Source organism: Podarcis filfolensis, assembly GCF_964270895.1.
Source record: "Podarcis filfolensis genome assembly, chromosome: 15".
Lineage (NCBI taxonomy): Eukaryota > Metazoa > Chordata > Lepidosauria > Squamata > Lacertidae > Podarcis > Podarcis filfolensis.
Window position 1 is genome coordinate 17,646,090 of NC_139618.1, and position 20,757 is coordinate 17,666,846.

The 20,757-nt window shown below is 45.4% G+C and overlaps 1 protein-coding gene across 6 annotated transcripts in view; it reads right to left on the bottom strand.

The window, feature by feature from the left end:
• Positions 1 to 14,196: 14,196 nt before the first annotated feature.
• The window catches only part of ZBTB44 (zinc finger and BTB domain containing 44), a 30,664-nt gene continuing 24,103 nt past the window's right edge, over positions 14,197 to 20,757 (bottom strand). For 5 of the 6 annotated variants that reach the window (XM_083588651.1, XM_083588654.1, XM_083588652.1 and 2 more), the window contains one exon: positions 14,197 to 19,651. In XM_083588651.1, the coding sequence (XP_083444777.1) occupies positions 19,369 to 19,651 (283 nt within the window). In that variant the 3' untranslated portion in view covers positions 14,197 to 19,368. The remainder of the gene's footprint in view (positions 19,652 to 20,757) is intronic. The other variant, XR_014542098.1, reaches the window with a different exon arrangement.

The window sequence follows — 20,757 nt, forward strand, 5'->3', positions numbered from 1 at the left end:
GCCACCCTAAGACCAGCAGGTGAAAGATCTACACTAGCACAACTCATGAAACTTGAGTTCTTTGCATGGTTTGGGGTTGACGTTGGAGGAGAGCAGGGCTCTTGTGCCCTTAACAGCGATGTGGCAGGGAGATATTAAAACAGAGTATTTTGTAGCATGAAACTATAACTGTGAGGAAAAGCTTCACTTGTTGATATTGTGTCTGTCAGACATCTTATTACCTGCCAAAGAGGATACCAATGTGCATGGGACATAAAATGTACGAATGTTTTATGCACATCTTTGTCTTCGTTGGTGACCACAGCAGAGAGCCCAGTCTATGTACAGCATATTCGGCCAAGAAATCCCCAAGGGATCAGTACAGTGACAGCTGGCCTGTCCCTCCTCACACTATTTTGCCACTGGCAGAAGCTCTCCATTTGCACACCTGCACCAATGACCTCAGTGTGGGTTGATGGGTGGCATGTGTGCTGTAAGCATCTTGTCAGGTGACCCATTGGCTGTGAGCAGGGAGCCTCCGTCTTGCCTGTGAGAAAACAAAACAGCCGCCATGTTTGGGGTGAGTCACGTGTCCTAGGACGCAGTTGTCCCTTGGCTGCATTTAGAAACACACGGATAAAATTGCTTTTTCAGATTAAGTGGGGATTAAGGTGTGTTATCTGAGACTCAAGACAGCTTAATCCCTTGAAAGGAAAGGTGTCCAAGCTTTGCTCTGCCAGAAGGCACCCTTTCCTGTTTTGCTTTGCATTCTGGGTATGTGCTGCCACGCTCCCTTCCTCTTCTGAACGGGGTCCAAGGCTGATTTCCTGCGTCTTTGACTTCCGCCAGCTTGACACAGCCTGCCCTGGCGATGAAATCACCAAGTTGGCTTGCATTTGGCCTGAAAAAAAGAAGAGAAAAATCCTTCCTCGGGGCCTTTCATCTACGCAGAGGACATTGGTTTCTCAAACACAGATGGGCCTTTGCCAAGTCCTTATGGCCTGGTGCCTGAGTAAGCTGGTGTTCAGCTGTTGGGTTTTGTGCCTTTTAAAATCAACTTTTGCCAGCTTGTATTTTTGAATGCTTATAAAACGAGGAGGAGGGCTTGGGGGTGACCTTTCCTCTTCGTTGCCTTTTGTGAACTTTGAAATGAAGGCATGTGCGACCAGTCATTCGAATTGCAAGTTCTAGAAAGGCCAGACCTTCAACCGCCTTTTAAAGGGCTAAAAGGTGCGCAATAAAGTTGGGGACTGTGCAGGGGACTCAGCTACATTAATAATAGAAAAGCGTTTTATATGCGTTATGACACTGTGACACCAGATAGTGCTGTCTTTCGCCAATGTGATTCCCCACTTTGAAGTTTTCCTGGAATGCTTTTTTGATGTGTCTAGATGCAGCCAGGGTTTCACGATCAGTTTGGTGATACATGCTGCAAGGATGAGTGGACAGCGTGCAATTGCTGGAGCAACAAAGGTTGCTGACCTGCAAAAAAATAAACAAATAAAAATTACCAGCCTACTAAGAGTCTAGTAGCCTGAGTGCCTGTGCTGGCTGTGGTGGTGGGAAAGAGAATCTGCCTCTTCCAGAATCACAGAAACTCAGTCTGCTGCTATTACTGCCTTCTCTATTAGGCAGATTGGTGGAAGAGGACATAAGGACCCCTCCAGACTGGTTGATTTGGTGGGTTATCCTTCAACATGCCATTGATGCAATAATGGTGCATTGGTTGTGAATTTCTGCTAGACAACCCACACATTGTTCTGTTATGTCTCACCGGTTTTCCCACAATATCACTGTCTGGAGGGTCAGTCTTGCTCTATAGCACAACACCAGCCGGAGAGCATCCATGATGCTGCCTAGTTTAGCCTGTAGACTGGAGAGTTCTGGATTCGAATCCTTCCTCAGGGTGGCCTGGTGGGACCATTGCCACTCAGTCTAATCTATGTCCCAGGAGGTATTGTGGCAAGAGTGATATCACAGGCTCTGGCCAGAGCTCCCTAGAGGAAAGGCAACATTGCAAATTAAGGAAAGAGATAACAAGAGCTGTGCAGGAAACCCCTGCCTCTGTTCTGTCCAAATCTCTCCTGACTTCTGACGTTCCTTCAAGGAGTGCCCCTCTACCACCATAAGGTCTAGAAACTTGCCTTTTAAACTAACGGTTGCACTGAAACCCCGAGATTCGCACGGTGCTAGAATTGTGTGCTTGGAACCAAATTCCCTGCTGGCATGGTGTAATTGTGGCAGTGTGGGATACAGAGTAAACAGCAGTGAGCTGATGGATTGCAGCTTGATATGAAAGAAAGAAAGAAAGAAAGAAAGAAAGAAAGAAAGAAAGAGTCAGGCTTCTTCAATCCTGTTTAGCTTGATGTGATTCAATAACATTGTGGTTGTGTTGACTTGAGATCAGGGTGGTATTTTTGGTGCATGCACAGACGTGTGTACCAACACACATGTGCACATAGAGTCGGTTTCAGACAATGCCTACCCTGCCCTGCCCTGCCCCTTCCTGCCCCTTTGCAAATCCTTCTCCCGCCTGGGAATTGGAGGTCCAAGACAACCTGCATATGGTTATCATTGGGTATTGGGGGAAGCACATGGCCAGGATCCCGAGTCACATTTTCCTCTGGACCACACTCCGTCTACCCATTGTTTATTGTGGGGGAAGAAGGCCTGGAAAACAGAATTGCCGGCTGAAGGAACATAGCGTTTAAACACTGACAACAGAAACGCCTCTTCCCAATCAAGCTCTGTTGAGTGGGCGAGTGGCTTTGGCAGAGGCAGGCTGTTCTCGCACTGGGAATGTGGGAGGGAAAAAGGATGGCAGCCCAGTTATTCCGGGATTATTGCATCCCCCCCCCACCCCCGCTGCTTGCAGCCCACCGGCTTGGGGCTGGATCTACCACTTAGACACCTGAAGCAGCAGGTCACCTAGTCTAACCAGTTGCTCACATACCCTCCAATATTTCTTCGGTGAAAATAGGGACGTCCTATTCTGTAATAATAATAATAATAATAATAATAATAATAATAATAATAATAATATTTATACCCCACCCATCTGACTGGGTTGCTCCAGCCACTCTAGGCAGCTTCCAACATGTATAGAAACAAAATAAAACATTTTTAAACACTTCCCTATACAGGGCTGCCTCCAGATGTCTTCTAAAAGCTGTATAGTTACTTATCACCTTGGCTCGGGTGTCGTGTAACTCCATACCTTCCAACATTTCTCCGATGAAATTAGGGACGTCCTAAGGAAAAGCCTGCCTGCCTTCTTACTCACAACCAGTCCAGGGAGTGGCCTTCCCTGTCAGCTACCTCCTCCATAGTCTCAGACACTTGCCCTTGGACCACTGAGCAGGGAGGAGGGTGGGGGACGAAACTAGAATTAGCTGGCTCTGTATGTCATTGGCTCTGGCGCCACCTACTGTTGGCCTCCCAGCCTTCCGCCCCTCTACTCCCAATGGGCGCCAATCACTACTGGATCCTGGAGAGGAATAAGTCTGTTTATCAACAATATGCTCACTGACATCTCTCTCTCTCTCTCTCTCTCTCATGCGTCTGCATGCATCCAGATGCTCTGTGATTGTTCTTCCCTTGGGAACACCAGCTGCTCACTCTTGCACACCATCCAAGAGGCAGAAGCCAATGGTGGCAAGAGGCTGAGGTGCCTTCAAGGAGAGGCTCTGCCAAACTGTCTGGTGCTGTTCATGTTGCAAGAAAGCGAGAGCGTCCTTTGGCTCTCCTGAGGACCCTCCAAGTCTTGCTATGTTGAAAAACATAGGCCCTATATTTTTACAGAAAAAATAGCTGCTGACTGGGGTTGTAGCAGATGAAGCTTCCCCCCCCACTTCACTCCCCTCTCCTCCTGTCTTCCCCAGACCATCTAGTGTCCAATTTATCCAAAGCAGAGGCTGCTGTCCAGGGATTTTGAACAAACAGAGGACCAAACATCTGGAAGGAACAGATGGTTTTAATAGCCATGGAGAGTACATTTCAGCACATGCCTGCCAGTGCTCATCTCCTGACAAAGAGGCGGAACAAAAACTCCCAGACTAAAGCAGCACCTCTTCGCCCTCCAGAGTTGGGGTTGGGGGGAAGACATCATAAGAAAGGTGCAGGTGGACCAATGCTCTTTGATAACTTGTGCTGTGATTCCTGCATCACAGGCAGTTGGACTCATCAACCCTTTGGGTACCTCTGGTTACGAACATAATTCCGTTCTTAACCTGAAACCATTCTTAATCTGAGGTACCACTTTAGCTAATGGGGCCTCCTGCTGCTGCTGCACCGCCACTGCACAATTTCTGTTCTCATCCTGAGGTAAAGTTCTTAACCCGAGGTACTACTTCCGGGTTAGCGGAGTCTGTAACCCAAAGTGTTTGTAATCCGAGGTGTTTTAACCCGAGGTACCACTGTAAGTAAGAAGGCAGGCAGGTGGGGGCTAGCTGAGGCCAGACTGAGACTAGTGGGCCTGTGCCCCACCAGCCCTAACAGATCTGCCCCCCCCCAGTGCACATGTGTGTACAGAGAGAAAAGAGACCCAATCTAGCAAATTTATTTTACCAGAGTGCACTGATAAACTTTAATTGCGCAAACCTAAATTTCCAGTATGCACTTGGATAAACTCCTGCAAAATAGTCAAGACGAGACCAGAGCAAAGAGTTCTGTTAAACATCTTAGAAGACTGTCTGTCTGGTGACCTGAGGTTGGAACAATGGGCTTTGGCCGCCTGCTGGTGTTGAAGCCAAGGCTGGGGAACTTGGGGGTTTTCAGATAATGGCTGGCCTCCAGCTCCCAACTAGGGGTACCATCAAGGTTTGGCATGGTTGGGCATCTGCTGATGGCCCACACCCCAGCAGGGGAGCCACCGGCAAGAGCTCTCTCACCTGCTCTTTCTGCTTGCTCACTTGCCCCTCACTCTGGCCCAGGCATCAGTGGTGGAGAGGAAGGAGCAACAGCAGACTGCACTGTCTACTTGCTCATTGGTTCTTTGTAGGTGCTTCTTTGGGGCGTGAGTTTCCCTACGAGAGAGCTTGGTAGAGGAGTGATCAACAAGAACAAACGGTGGCAGCAGAGTTGGCCCTACACATTAGACAGAGTGAGGTGGGCGCCTCAGGAGGCAGAGGCTGGGTGGTGGTGAGGTGTTGGGGGACAGAGCTTCCTGAGCTCTGCAGCCTGTCTTGGAGCCCCCTAAGTTAGTTCGCTGCCCTCAGGTGTGGTGGATGTTGTTCTGTCACCAGTGCTGAAGGAAGGATGCTTTCAAAGCACCTTCAGAGCACGTTCTTTTCCTCAAAGAATTCTGGGAACTCTAGTCTAGCCATCAGATACTTACAATTCTCAACAACCCTGAGCAAGCTACACCGCCCAGAATTCTTTGGAGGTGCGCGCGCACACACTTCCAAGGTGCTTTAAGAGAATACTGTGTGTGCAGCCTAAGAGTTTGTTGTTATTCTGGCCGGTGGAATGAGGGAGGGAGCGTTTTACCCTTTGCCTCAGGCAGCAAAATATATTGGGCCACCCCTGGCTGACTGAGTGCAGTAGCCCTAAATCTGACGGAGGCCATGTGGAGGTTAATGGACTCTTTTGGCCAGCAATATCCAGAAATGCCTCAAAGCCCTTTCTAGCCTTTGGCCACAGATATGTGGGGTCAGTGCGTATCGCTTTGAGATGTTGACGTTTTTCAAACCCTGTGCATCCTGCCCCGGGGTTTTGTTTTTGGTTTTTTGGTTTGGTTTCTGCCTGGAATGGCTCTCAGGATTGCCCAGTCTGCATCTCTGGCTGATGTTTATCATGGCCAGGTGCAAATCTTCTTGCTCTGGAGCAGCACCACGGAGGCCCTCATGTTTGGAAGAGTTTTCGCTTGCTACCACCACCACCAGACGCTGCCTTCCAGGATTTTGCTTTAAATCTTCTGCTGTATTTCATTAACCCGCCCCAGCTGTTTTTCCACTTGGACAACAAGCATAAATCTAGGAGCTTGTGTGTGAGAGAGTGTCTGCGTCTGAGAATGTGTGCAAGTCTGAGAGACTGGGTGACTGTGTGTGTTGCGTTGCATAGTGTGTGTGGTGAAATTACAGACTTGCCAACACCAAGAGTTTCTTCCTTCCTCCTCCACTCATATGACTTGTGGGGGAAAGCTCCTGTTGGTGTCAAGGAAAGGGTTAAAATGCCCTGCTCTCTTTCTGGGTTCCCAGTGAAAATGACACCCCCACAATTGCTAGAAGTTGGGGAGGGGACTATGAATTGGCCCCTAATGATGCCTTTGTCCTTTGGTCCTAAGTCACAGAATCACCATAGAGTTGGCAGAAACTATCATAGAGTTGGGAGGACCATCTAGTCTAGGGATGAGGAACCCTTTTCAGCCAGAGGGATGCATTCCTTTCTTTGGGCCCCCAGGAATGAGGTTTTCAATCCCTATTCCTAGTGGAGGCTGATCTTTTAAGGCAAATGGGTCACTCTCCCACCAAACTCAACCTGGCTGTTGTCCAGCCTCCATCTGCCTACCTCCCCACATTTAACTGGTCCAGGATGAGGACACTGCCTGTTTCCTTGTTGCCCTTTTTAGAACTCAGTTGGCTCTGCCTGAGCATTGACTCTGGTGCCCCCTACTGTCGGCCTCCCTGCCTTGCATTCTGCCCCTCGATCAACATCAGCCACCACCGTAGCCTGAATCCTTTGAAGAGCAAGGAACTCAGGCAGGGGCAGGGGTCTATCCTGGCTCCCACTTGCAAAGCCTGGAGGAGGAGCTCTTTCCAAAGGCTGTAATAATTAGACCACACAAGCAAATTGCTGCCTTAAGGTACGTCCGACAATGCACATGGTTAATAGGACCTGAAAGACAAGGGTTTGAACCCCCATCCAGCCTGGGTGACCCTAGACCAGCCAATGCCTCTCAACCTCACTGTGAGGATGAAATAGGTAGGGAGAGAACAATGTATACCACCTTGAGCTCCTTGGAGGAAAAGATGGGATAGAAATGCAAAACAAGCCAACGAACTTAAATAAAGCCACAACAAAGGCAGGAGCTGTAACTGCAAAGCTTTGGGAGTTGATCTGACACTGTCACATCTTTCTGTGTTCCTGTGCATTACCTATAGTAAATGTGTGTGTGTGTCTCTGTCCCAATATGTCATCTAGTCCAACCCCCTGCAATGGATTTGCAAAACTGGCTTCCTGTGATGGCCTGGGATTTGGGCTCGGACTCAGACCCAGAGGGGACTCAGTCTGCACCGGATCCTTTGCCTCAGGCATTACCTGAACCAAGGCTGGGGCCTGATCCTGAAGAGTCCCAGTCTGCACAGGTTCCCCTGCAACAAACACCAGCTGGGCCAAGTCAGGGGCCTGAGCCTGTTCTGGCTCCAGATGCGGGGATTACCTCGTTGCCTTCAGCTGGGCCATCACTTACAGCTGCTCCACTACTGGTTTGTTCAGGGGAGGCTGAGGCGGCCCCTGGGTCTAGTAACCCACCGACGTCTCCCCAGCTGCAGACACTAAGGTCTGAGAGATGGAGAGACCCGAGTACTCGCAGGAGGAGTGCTCGCCTTCGGGCGAAACAGGGAGGTGAGTCGTTGGGGGATCAGGACTGGCAGCTACCCGACAAAGATAAAAGGCTGTCGGGCCCCACCCCAGGTTGCGGGAGCAACATTGCTGTATGCTAGATCCTGCCTGAGATCCTGTCCTTGCCTGGTTTCCTGCCTTGGCCCTGTCAGACTGACTCCTAGTGGAACCTTTGGATTCTGGACCAGTCCTGGACCGCATTGCACGGGTTACCCCTGGGCCCAGCACACTTCCCATGTTCAAACATGAACTGGGAACATGGGTCTTGCAAACATGTGTGTTCCAGGCTGTCTGTTTCTCAAACTAAATCCCAACTGCAAACAGCTGAGATAAGAAGCAGGAAATAGTTGGGTAATATTGTTATTACCTTACGCATTTTGAGAGAGAGCGAGACAGGGAGAGAATGAAGAAGTGTTGTTCAAAGGCTATAAAAGGCAAAAGTTTGGATGAAGGTGATTGCGGAAGGTTTGCCAAGTTATTGGAAGGGTGTGTGTGTGTGCAGAATCGAAACCATTATGTGGCTAGGACTTGGCGCAAGTATCTCTGCTTGCATAAATCAGCCACTTGGGTCTGATGGTTGTTCTTGCTGACAGGCTTTCAAACGCCTTGGCTAGATGAACAGGGCATGTGCTTTATATGCACTCACAGAATAGTAAACTGTTATTAAAAATTGTGGCGGAGGGAGAAAGGCGTCCAGGGAAGGTGGGGGGGGGATAACCCCATTATGATTTACGTGTGGCTTTGCCTGCTTTGCTGTCTCAGAACAAAACAAACTCATCCATGCCCAGGGCAGGCTGAGGAAGAAGAGGATGGAGCTGGCTGCAGATTAAGAGCCAGGAGTTTGTGTGAGAGAGCTACACGTATTTTAAACAAACCTGTCTGCTTTTTTTGGTTTTGCTTCTGTAAATCTAGATTAGGGATGGGGCAGACTTTTGACCCAGTTCGCATTTAAAGACAAAGGTACCTACTTTGCACTTTCAGAAAGAATATGCAAAGGGAAAGCCAGGCTTCCTCCTTTCGAAATTTGCACCTCTCTGAATTTTGCAGCGCAGTTTTCCAGCCAAGTAATGCGTACCAAAGTACATCTATCAGAGTACAGAGCGCGTCTAAATGCATATGTTAGAAAAATTGAAAATAATATACAAAAACACATTACAACAAATGTAAAAAATCTTCCTTGTTATTATGATTCTTTTTTGAAGTAAGGAGGGGGCTAGGATTGATTGGGAAAGGACTGGAAAACCAACTATGTATTCTGATATAATCTCTCCCCCCCCCATTTTGATTGTAAAATGCCTCTTTAATTGCACCTTTAAAACATGAGCCAGTAGAGTCGCAAAGCAATGTATTAAATTGTGGGACTTTTCGTTAGCTAGATGTCCTCTCCATACTTTGCCATTTTCACCATTTTATTATTTTGTGAAGTTCTGTGATGGTTTTCCACTGGTGGAGGCAGTATGCCTCTGACTACAAGTTGATGGGAGTTGCAGGTGGCCAGAGGGCTGCTGAACTCAAGTTTCCCACAGGGATCTGGTTGGTTGGTCATTGTGAGAAAAGGAAGCTGCATTAGCTGAGCTACTGGCTTGATCCAGCAGACTCTTCTTAAGTTCTTTTTACTTTTATTATTATAATTGCCAGTTGACGTGTTAAGGAAGGCACTTACAGCTCTTGAGATCCCAAACTGTGCCCACATTTAGATGTAAATTATTATACAAGTATGCGTGGTCAGGGAGAGGTGGAAAACATTGTTCTTTATGTATTACATTGCTCCCTGTGTAACTATCCCAGGGATAGAATTCTCAAAGGAGCTTTCCAAAGTTTCCTTCTTGAATAGTAAGGGGCGGGGGATGTTAATTTTCTAGTGGATGGGGATACACACACTAAATATAAGGTCTCTATGCTTTCCTTAACAGCCCAATGGATCCTACAAAATGTCATGTGTGCTGTGTACTGGGGACTACCTACGCAAAAATGTACTTCTATAGTGTTTGCACTTTTGCACTGACCAATGGTTTCTAACAAATGAATTGGGATGACTGACAATATTCTGAAGCTTGGTTATAGACCAAAGAAGCCAGCTGCTAAATCTTGAGTCTTGATTTCATGAGATACACACATCAAGGGTAATTTAACAGGGACTCAGCTAGATTGGTAAAGAAAAAACGATTTATATGAGTTGTATGTGTGATATAAGGGACGTGGGTGGTGCTGTGGGTTAAACCACAGAGCCTAGGACTTGCTGATCAGAAGGTTGGATTTTTACATTTTAAAGGACTTGAGTGGCTCAGGCTGCTCTGCACGCTGTGTCTGCTGCCAGCCTGAGCTGTGGGAAAGAGGTGCAGTAGCAGTGGTCCCCCCATGTGCACGCCTACGTGCCTCTTTCCCCAGCTCTGGCTGGCAGTGGCTTGGGCTGCCCTCTTTTTTGCTCTTCCAGATATGGCAGCACTAGAGAAACCCTGCTGCAGACCTGTGTTAAGCTGCAGAGAAAACTGGGCTGGATCTAGACACATCAAAGAAGCATTTCAGTTAAAACACGTAAACTTAAACAGGGCAGACAGGTAGAGAAAAACAGGACTCCACAGCCCCATCTGGTGGCACAATGTTATATTGCACATAAAGGTAAAGGGGCCCCTGACCATTAGGTCCAGTCGTGACCGACTCTGGGGTTGCGGGACTCATTTCGCTTTATTGGCTGAGGGAGCTGGCATACAGCTTCCGGGTCATGTGGCCAGCATGACTAAGCCGCTTCTGGAGAACCAGAGCAGCGCACGGAAATGCCGTTTACCTTCCCGCCGGAGCGGTACCTATTTATCTACTTGCACTTCGACGTGCTTTCGAACTGCTAGGTTGGCAGGAGCAGGGACTGAGCAACGGGAGCTCACCCCGTCGCAGGGATTCGAACCGCTGACCTTCTGATCAGCAAGTCCTAGGCTCTGTGGTTTAACCCACAGCGCCACCCACGTCTCGACAGGGACAGGGGGAGGAGCATGCAAAGTGGGGCAGTTGACTCACTGGCAGAACTTAACGTGCAAAATACTGAGTGATTGTGGAGACAATGAAAAATGAACCGGAGCTGCAGGTATCAGCTGGAGGGGCCAAATTTTAACCTGGCCTCTATGGCTATCTTTTAACAGACAGTGGCTAGATCTGCGGCAATTTTAGCAGCTGATGGTGCTTATGTTCAGGCCGGGGGATAGACTCACCTGCCAATTTCTGCACACACAACAGCTCTGCGTGTAAGATGGGCTGCTTTATCTAGCCAGTTGGCAACCTGAGTGCCTGTAGTTTAGGAAGCAGCGTTCCAGCAAATTGCAGTGGCAGCAAAACCGGCTCAAAAGATCAAATCCAGGCCCCAATTCAAAGACAAAGGCAGGCAGACAACTCAGTCCACTTCCCATATGTGGGCTTTTCTGAAACAGCACCTGTCCGCCTGTCAAATTTATTTGCTAAAAGCCACAGGTCACCACATCAATATAAGGCATCCGTGGGCAGCGAAAGGGGGAGGTGGCAATACATGTATCTGAAGGCGCTTCATTACTGTTTTGTGATGCATTTGTTGGGAAATATCAGGGGTTGCTTCAGGTCTCAGATGACCCTTGAGGTCCCTTCCAACTCTACGATTCTCTGATTCCAGCCAGAATGGTGTAGTGGTTAAGAGAGTGTTGGACTTTGACCTGGAAGAGACCAGGGTGCAGATACCCACTTGGTGGGTGATCCTTGGGGGCACCCTAACCCACCTCACAGGGTTGTTGTGATGGTCAGCTGGGGAGAAGGGGAACACCATCTTAAGCTCCTCGGAAGAAAAGGTGGTATATAAATGTAATGAGTAAATCAATAAATAACAAACTGCAACAATGCTAACCCTTGTAAAGGTAAAGGTAAAGGGACCCCTGATCATTAGGTCCAGTCGTGGCCGACTCTGGGGTTGCGGCGCTCATCTCGCTTTATTGGCTGAGGGAGCCGGCGTATAGCTTCCGGGTCATGTGGCCAGCATGACTAAGCCGCTTCTGGCGAACCAAAACAGCGCACGGAAACACCGTTTACCTTCCCGCCAGAGTGGTACCTATTTATCTACTTGCACTTTGACATACTTTCGAACTGCTAGGTTGGCAGGAGCAGGGACCGAGCAACGGGAGCTCACCCCGTCGCGGGGATTCGAACCGCCGACCTTCTGATCGGCAAGCCCTAGGCTCTGTGGTTTAACCCACAGCGCCACCCGCATCCCTTGAAAACACCCCAAATGTACGCGGTCCTAGTGCTCAGTCCCACAAAGGGCTGTCTGGTGAGAACAAAAGTATCATCTCTGACAAACACTCCCCTCTCCCAAAGAACATTTAAGATTCTCCTAGTGTTTTCAAAGGAAACCAGAACCAAAATAAGTTTAAACTCTTAAATCACGCCACTGGGCTTCTCTGAAGTATAACATAAACATGAATTTGCTTCTGAACATCCCCATAGGGATTTAACCCCCCCTCCCCTTTAGAACATTTATTTGACACAACCCTTCAGCCTTTTGTGAATTTGTGGGGGTAAATGTCAACCTTAAAGCACTCTTTTTAAAAAGTTAAGTGGTTCTCCATAGCCCCCCCCCATGTGCTCTTTTAACTGTACTAATTTCAAATCAATCAACTGGTGGTTATGTAAGTTGTTTATAATTTCTGTCACGTCAGCCCTGAAATAAATCTGTAGCTTGCCAACGTTACGTAAAGGGGGGGAAAGTCCCCTGAATTGGGGAAGGAGATGGGGGTCTATGCTTGGAAGACGCTCTTTTAAAAATACTCCGTTGCCCATTATGCAATGGCGACTCCCCCACGCCTAGATTTTCTTACATAACACATGAGCTTGTTTACACTGTTGTAAGCATAGCTTTAAATGGATCCTTCAAAAAATGGAAGGTTAGGAGTAGCAGAACTCGAAAATCCAGTTCGGACTTTAGGGTTTGTTTTCTTGCTGTGGATTTTGGCTTTCCAATGCGAGGGGGAAAATGCCCTACATGGTTGTAGGACACAACACTATTTCTCAGATGCAGAAGCAGTAACATGCAAGGCTGTTTGATGCAAAGTTAAACCAGTATGGACAGCTCTTGGGTAGGAAGGTCTGCTTTTATTTTAAAGCTGTTTTGACTCCCAACGGAACCTGAACCGAAAAACCAAATTTCTTTCCCAAAGTAGGGGAGAACCAGAGCTGTCATTTGAAAGCCTATTGGCTGAAGTGTGTGCTCATCCTAGTGAAAAAGGTGATGCATGTATCTTCCACAGCATCTTATCCCCTAGGAGCACTCACAATTCCATTACCTACAGATGTTTCCCTAGCCAAGGAAAGGCAAATGTAGCCCTCCAGGTTCCCCTATCTGGCCCCCAGCACCCTCCCTCTGCCACACCCCCATTGGTCCGCCATTGCACCTTCCTTGAGTGTTTTTGCCTGGCTGAGATGTGCCCTTGAACTCCAATGCCTCTTGCATGTCTGGATGGAGTTAAGTGGTGTGTACAAACTAGTCCACTGTACAAAGTTAATCTCTTTGCCCCTCCCACTTTTCCTCTGGCCCCACCCACCACTGGCATGTGACCCCCTCCCCCCAGAAAGGAACGTAACCCTTGGGCTGAAAAAGTTCCCCCAGCTTTTACCAGTCTCATGGGGTAACCCACAGGACCTTACAAAGAGCTCTCAACCATGCTCAGCTCCCGTCCAGATTTCTAATATGTTGAGCAACTTCCACTCTGAGACTTGCCAAATGCATAACTAAATCTCAAGCTATTAAAAAACCCCAAAAACTACAGTCCAACACACTTCTGGTAAAATCTCCAGCAGCTCCCTTTGGTGGGAGCCAGCTGGGGTAAGAACTGAGAAAGGGACAGGAACTAGTCCCTCTCTCTCCTGGTTAGCAAACCATCACTTGAGAAAATGTTAAGTCAAGTTGCACTAAGTGTAAAGTAAGTGCCTGACAAACTCATCTGTAGCACTTTCTTGCATACGTATTGGAACTAATGGTTTTCACACCTAACTGCATTGGATTGTACAGAAGAGGGTCCCCCAACAATTAAAGGTTGTTTACCCGCCTTCTTTAGCAAACCACAAGCCAGTCACTAGGCGTAGTCTCTTAAATGCCAATGACACCTGACTGCGTGGAGCCTTTCACCCCTAGAGAGAATGCAAGATTTCAGCCCAAAGGACAGAAACCTTGCAGAGGGCTATATGCTTGCTCCCACAAGTTGATTTAAGAACTTAAGAGCCCTGCTGGATCAGGCCAGGGGCCCATCTAGTCCAGGAACCGAGCACAACATATTGTGTTCTATTGGCTGCAAACCCGTTTGCAAGGGTATCAGGTCATAGATAGCGTAGGATGCATGAAACCCAGTACAGCAGAATGACTCACTTTGGTTCTTAAAATAGGCCTTAGCTATATGATTTCACCTCCTGTTCACCCTGAAAGCTTGCACAGCTAGGATGGTAGTTTACATTCCAGACAGTCTCTCTATTACAGCACTTAGTCTACGGGACTGCAAGTTGGCCTTCATCCATGTGCGCAGAAAGTTCCTCATGAACATGGGAAGCATTTCCCTTATAAACGATAAGGCCAATGTGCTCTTTGGATCCCGCCTGGTGTCTGAAAATCACATGCACACAGACATGGAGAAATAACAACACAAAAGTAGGTGCTTACTCCATAAAACATTAATATTTTAATGAAAAATCTTATGTTTCTATCCAAAGACACTCAAAACTAGTTTTTCTTCCCTCTCAATTTTGACTTATTAATGGGACCAGTCTGGAGATTTTTTTTGTTTTTGAACTTTTTTTTAAAGATTAAACAACCAGGCTAGCAAAAAAGGTACCCAATACATATTCTTCTTATATCAAACAAGCTAATATTTCAGTACAAGGTAACTATACAGAATATATACATCACACGGAGAATCACAAAAGCGAACACTACAGGCTCAGAACAGATTTTGAAAAAACCATGATATTCACATTGATTACAAGAACTCTAAAAATGATTGTAACAGTGAAACGGCACTTTAGTTTACAAAAAGTCACAAAAATATATATATAGCCACCAAGAACTATGGGTTCCTGAAAAATACTAATAGCCAGATATAGTATATAAAATGCAAAGTGTATTTCAACATTAAAAATAAAACCAAACCCAAAAAACATTTTTTTCTCCATTAAGTTCAATAAACATGCCAAGTAGCCTAGCTGTGGTCGGCACGGACGAGAAAAGCTGTATGAGATGGGCAGCTGGTGACTGAAGACTGGCACAGTTAGAAAGGGGAGGGAGTCACACACACAGTGGCTGGGGAGCCCCTTGAGAGTTCAGTTCACATTCCCAGATCCATCTTTACTCCCTTCCCCTTTAAGGATTCTACAAAGGCCCAGAGACAAGACAGCACTACAAAAGTGGGGCCTGGAAGCACTCTCCAGCTTCCGTTGGGGGGTGGGGTGGAAGTCAGAATAAAGCTGTCAGCATGCGGGCAGCCGAAACCAAACCAAACCAAACTGCACCACCCTTCTGAGGTCTCTCTAACCCCGTCCAGAAAGGAGGTCACAAGAGTGCTGCTGGAGAGCATCATCGAGGTGGCCAGGCCCCTGGGAGAGATTCACGAGACCCGCTGAAGTACTCTTGATACCACACAGAGAAATTAAAATAAAAACAACAACACACCACAGAGCTTTAAAACCAGTTATCTTGCATTTAAAAATATTTGCATCATTTCTTTTTAAAATTACCAGCTTTTATTCTATGATGAGCTCTAGTATTTATTTATTTCTAATATTACTCCGCTTCCCAGCCAAATGTGACCCCCGAAAGCCTTGAATGGCAGAGTTTACCCCTGAATCCAAGCAGGAAACACTTGTTCCTAAAGAAACATAGGGCAAGGACTGTTAACTTTGTTTGTTTGTTCTGTTTGTTTCTGGGATAAGAAAAGCAAGCCTTTAGTTTCTGCAGAAAGGCAACTAAGGAGCAAAAATTGCCTCTGTTATAGTGATCCTTATCCAAACCATTCCTGGTGCACTGCGTTCTGCAGACTTTTAAGAAAAAGGCAGAGGAACAGGATCTAATCCTCTGCCATCTTCTACCTTAAGGCTGGTGAAGAAAAATTAGTAACAATCCCTCCCCCCCCAAAATCTGACCAAAGCCACCATTTTAAAATTTGCAAATGCATTGTTAAAAAAATACAGTTTTAATCTCTTTTGGGAACTGGGGCCTAGGGACTTTCATTTTATAAAATATATAATATATATATTCATATATTTTGCTACACTGGCACTGGTTGCTTAAAAACAACACTTTTTCACATTTACACTTTTCAGACTAAGGATAAGTGCCAAAACTAGAACTAAGGACACAGATACCATGTTCTGTGTTAGAATGGGGAGCAAAAAAATTGGTCAGTCTGAGAAGAGGCTGAAAGGTCTTCCAAAAGACGCATAAAAGGCAAAATAAGCCCTAAGCTGGTGACAAGAGGTTTGCTATATGAAATTGACATTTCATGTTGCGCTTTGGGGGAACATGGTCTCATTTCCCACGTACACATACCCTCTCCATAGGTGTTTGTGGGTATCACCTGTTGGCACATTGAAACCAGCCTCACAACTTCTGAGAGATGAGGAAAATGTCAGGTGTAGATCCTAACTCCCACCTGTGCCCTTTCCAAATTCTGTGTGATAACAGACGCTTTTCCTCTGGATATAAATCTCTCTCACACACAAATCATGGAAAGGCTGTACAGTATATCCAGATTCTCTGGGTGCTACATTACATGTGTAGGTCTCACTGAGCGACCGCTGGAATAACTTGGGATGGTTAACTGTAAATCCCAACACTACAAAAGCATCACCAAAAAAACTCAATTTTATTATCTTGGGTTGGAAACATCATTGAGCTCCCCCAGTGCAATTCTTATGATGATGCCTTGGAAAAGATGCAAGCTCAGTGGGATTTAAAACAGGCATGGGCAAAGGTTATTAAGCCTTAAGAAGGGTTGTACATCCAGCTGGTGGCTTTTAGATTAGTTCACTGAAGCTCTTTGAAATAGAAGACTGTGGGAGCAACCTGGGGGAGATGGGGTCATTCTCTTTGAGAGCCCAGGTTGGGATGGATAGATGAAGACCAATCACTGAGGCTTGGGTAAAGAGATTGGTGCTGCAGGAGGAAGGAGGAAATTATTTCTCCACAGCACTGGCCAAACTTTCAAGAAGCCTATAAATACCCCATGGGGCTGACGGTTTGCAACCCCCGATTTAAAATATGCTACGCATATAGCTTATTTAAACTAGGCACACTTTAATTGGAAGTAAAGTTTAATTTAAATAAGTGGGGTTATGTTTTCAAGTTAAACATGGGTAAGACCCCAAATTTACCTACGAGATTTCATTTTAAATGCTTCTAACAGACATCCGACTCAGCAAGTTAACATTTCCAAATGTCAAGGTACAAAAACAATGACTCTTTTTCACAGATAGGTAGCTCAGTGGAGAGGGGGATATTCCTTCACCAGGAAACATTTATATATTACAAAAATGTTTCTTTCTGTGGAAGAGAGAACTTTCAACTGATCCTTTACTGGGCTGGGATTTAAAAATACTGAATAAATACAAGAAGGGATGGGTTTTTTGTACTGTGACACAACACAGTAGCCCGTAATTCACATAAACAGTAACTATGCTCAATTTTACTTATGAAAGAATAAACTTGAGGTTCAACACACTTTTTATGAATTTCTTCATTTAGTGTTTTCCTTTGTATTACTTCTGATATGAAGTTTCACATCTCCTAAATGTAGATCACCTGCTCTACATTTGCACATATCAAATGTGCAATTTGCACTTGCGAATTATGACTCATAACTGACCTTATAGAGATAAGATGTACTGTGTAGGCAGACCCCCTCCATCCTCTGGAAAAGAGGTTAAACAACTGCAAAGCACACCTGCTGGATGGTCTGCGAGGTAATGAATTTGCATGCAACCGATGTGCTTCCTGCATCATTTAGACTCGTTGTCTTAATATGATTTGTGACAAGACAAAACAAAATATTTACCTATTGGAATTTGCTACTTCAAGTCAGTTTCATCCTGCATTTATGGGATAAAATAAATGGACAGTCCAATGCATCCAGAGGAATAATTAAAACTGCGGTACAAACGATTCTCTTTTGCTGATTTTTGTTATATGATGGAACCGTCGTACTTCATACAGGTTCAACCTGAGAAGAGGGACAGAGCCTCAGAGGGGGCATCTTCTGCTGAAAATAGTGGAAGTGTGATTTTTTTATTCTATTTGAAAATCATGGGAAGAAAAACCTAAATCTATTTAACAGAACACTTGTACAAAGAGATGCCTCCTTAGTTTTTTGTATTAGTAGAACATCAAATTTCTTCAAAACTATGATTTCCAACTATTGCTGCATAAAGTATCAGCCCTGCTAATTAACCTCTGCAGTGACTCAATTATTTTTTCCCCTATCAGCCCCGCACTTGAAAAAAATTATTCTTAGTGATGATAATGTGAAATTCATTTCATTGGTACCTCCCTCAGATAAATTTCACTTAAAAAAACATTTGGTGAATTGTGAAACTTTGATGTGTCAGGATACTCAAAACCAAACAAATGAAAAAGATAGATTAAAAAATGTAGTCCAAATTAAATTTCCAAGCCTTACCAATGACAGAAGATGTTGGCAAAAAACCCAAAAACTGCCGGCCTGAAAATGCCCTATCATGTGTTTACAACCTTTTATAAACTTTGCAGGGAGAAATGAAATGGCAAGTCTTTCTGATTATTGCTTGCTGGATCTGTGTATGTAGCCAGAGTAATGGCTTTTATGAAACCAGCTTGGCAAGGGTATAAAAATGTTTTAAAACAGGAAGATTTTATCATTGCTAATAGGCCTTCTGTAAACAACCCCTGTTGGGTTAGAAACTTGGCCTCTAAAAGAAAATAAATTGCTTGCATTATCTAAAAACAGTATAATAAAACCGAAGTGCATACATAGATGTGTAACTGCAAAAGAGTACGTTAATGCACAAAAGCTCTTTTGCCTTTTGTAAACTCTCTCCTTGTCATATATTCATACTACTCTATGGTATTTAATACAACTAGGACTTCTTGACTACAGAGTTTTTTTATGTACCACTTCGGAGAATGAAATCCAGATAAGGCCATCTGCATGAACAGTTTCTAAAAAGGAGTGGCATGTCAGAGGTGAGCATACCTAGGCATGTTCCCCTTTGCTTTGCCAAAACCAATCAATCATCTGCTTCTAAAAACAGAGGTCTTGTAAGCTTTAGAAACAGTATAGTAAGCATGCCTTAAAGAAAAGAACAGACCGAAATTATTCCTTCTAAACAATACATGAAGGTCTACCAACGCAGGCAAATTTTTCTCTTCCATACTTGTTTTTTTTGTGTGTGTGTGCATGTGTACTCAAAACTCATCATTTTAAGCACCATTAATTTTTCTTCCTGCACCAGAAATCCTGCAAAAATGGGGTGAGCGAAGCAATCCATTAACAATTAGGTCTAAACTGCAGAATGAGAAACCACAAATGTAGTTTGAGTGTGCTTAGTTTTCCTTTAGAAGTGCATGTGATGTTCTGATAGAACCTTACTGTGCATTTCAGTCTTAAAATGTTTCCACAGAAGTGCGCGTTTGGCTGTGAAGAATAGTGTAATATCTTTTGCAGTTTATGGTTTTAACAGCATAGCTTACAAAATTAAAAAGGGGTACATTCTCGCCCCCCCTTTTCTGAAAATTAAATTAAAATGTACAAGACCAAACACAGGCACTTTCCAAAAAGACAAAAATGAAACCAAACTGCGGACTTATTCAATAGTGATAGACGAGAGCCCTGGTTTCGGGGGGTCATCCCGGCTCACGTCGGCACTTGCAGTCGTCTTTGGCTGCTCTGGCATGTCTTCTTCCTTTTCTGCCAACCCACCCAGAGGCCCCAAGGGGAAAGTGCTTTCACAATTCTGAGTTGATGAAACCTGTGAAATGACAGGCATTTGGACAGAGGAGCTGCTTTCAAATCCATGCTCTCCTAGCTCATACTGGCCAAGGGTCTCTTCCTGTTCTTGGTTTAAGTAGTCCGGTACTAGGAAATCACTAGAAGGGAGGTCAAAGGTTAAGAGAGACAGTTACTTGTTAGTGAAACATTCAACATGCTTGTGCTAGCTACAGCATGTCGTAAGGCAACGATAAAGCTAACTTCACAGCATGGCCTCAGGAAAAACTGCCATTAAGAACTAAATCTCTATTATGGCTCTCATATGCCTTTCAAAGGTGCTGTGTGACACCTGTGTTATATAACATGCTAGGTCACTCCTTTAGAGCAGCTTGTCCCGTGACTCTAGCATGGTTATTGTCTTCATGCTACCACAAAGCTTTCTTTTCAAATGTCTGTGCTAGCATGGAGAATTCCAACATGCAGCAATCCCACAAGCTTTCTGCATGTAAGCTGAAACTTGTGAACTGCCCCCAAATTGCAGTGATATCATGCAAAACTACAGCAGAAGGTCTATTTTGTATTCCACTCCCCACTCCCTGGTGGTAATTTCGTTATCTGGGCATAGGTTCAAACCTGGCCACCCATCAAGACATATGAAAAACACACAGTACAATCAAAGTGCAATCATGCCCCAAAAAGATGGGAAAAGATTTAGTGTTTGTCTGCTTTGAAAAAAGAGGAACCAGTAAGGAAGCAGACCTAAATAAAAGAATACAGAAAACAAAACAAGTATGAGGCCCATGAATTGTATTCACCCCACCCTTGCCCCTGGCAGAGATAGCCCTATACTAAGCTAGGGGCTCTGGGGCCAATGGCCATGAGTTGAGGATGATGGGAGTTGTAAACCATAACATGGAGGGTACCACACTAGCTGCCTCTACTCTGGGGGAAGCTGCAGCGTGGGGAAAAAGTGGTTGTGGAGAATTTTGCCAGGGAAAAAGCCATGGCGGGCATGAAACCCTCAGTTCTCAACCTGATTGTTTCACTCTCCCATGACACTGGGTGGTCTTGTATTGCAAAGTCAGGGCTTATCCACACTTAATTTTCCTCCGCTCTTTCCAGGCATGATTTAAAGCTCCATGTCTGAGCACCCTATTTTTACTTTGGAGTTGTTCCCATGAAAACTCGCTTTTCATAGTGTTGAAAATATGCAGAAAACATGAACTGACATTTGCTACGATTCAGCTTTAAAGAGCAGGTTTTC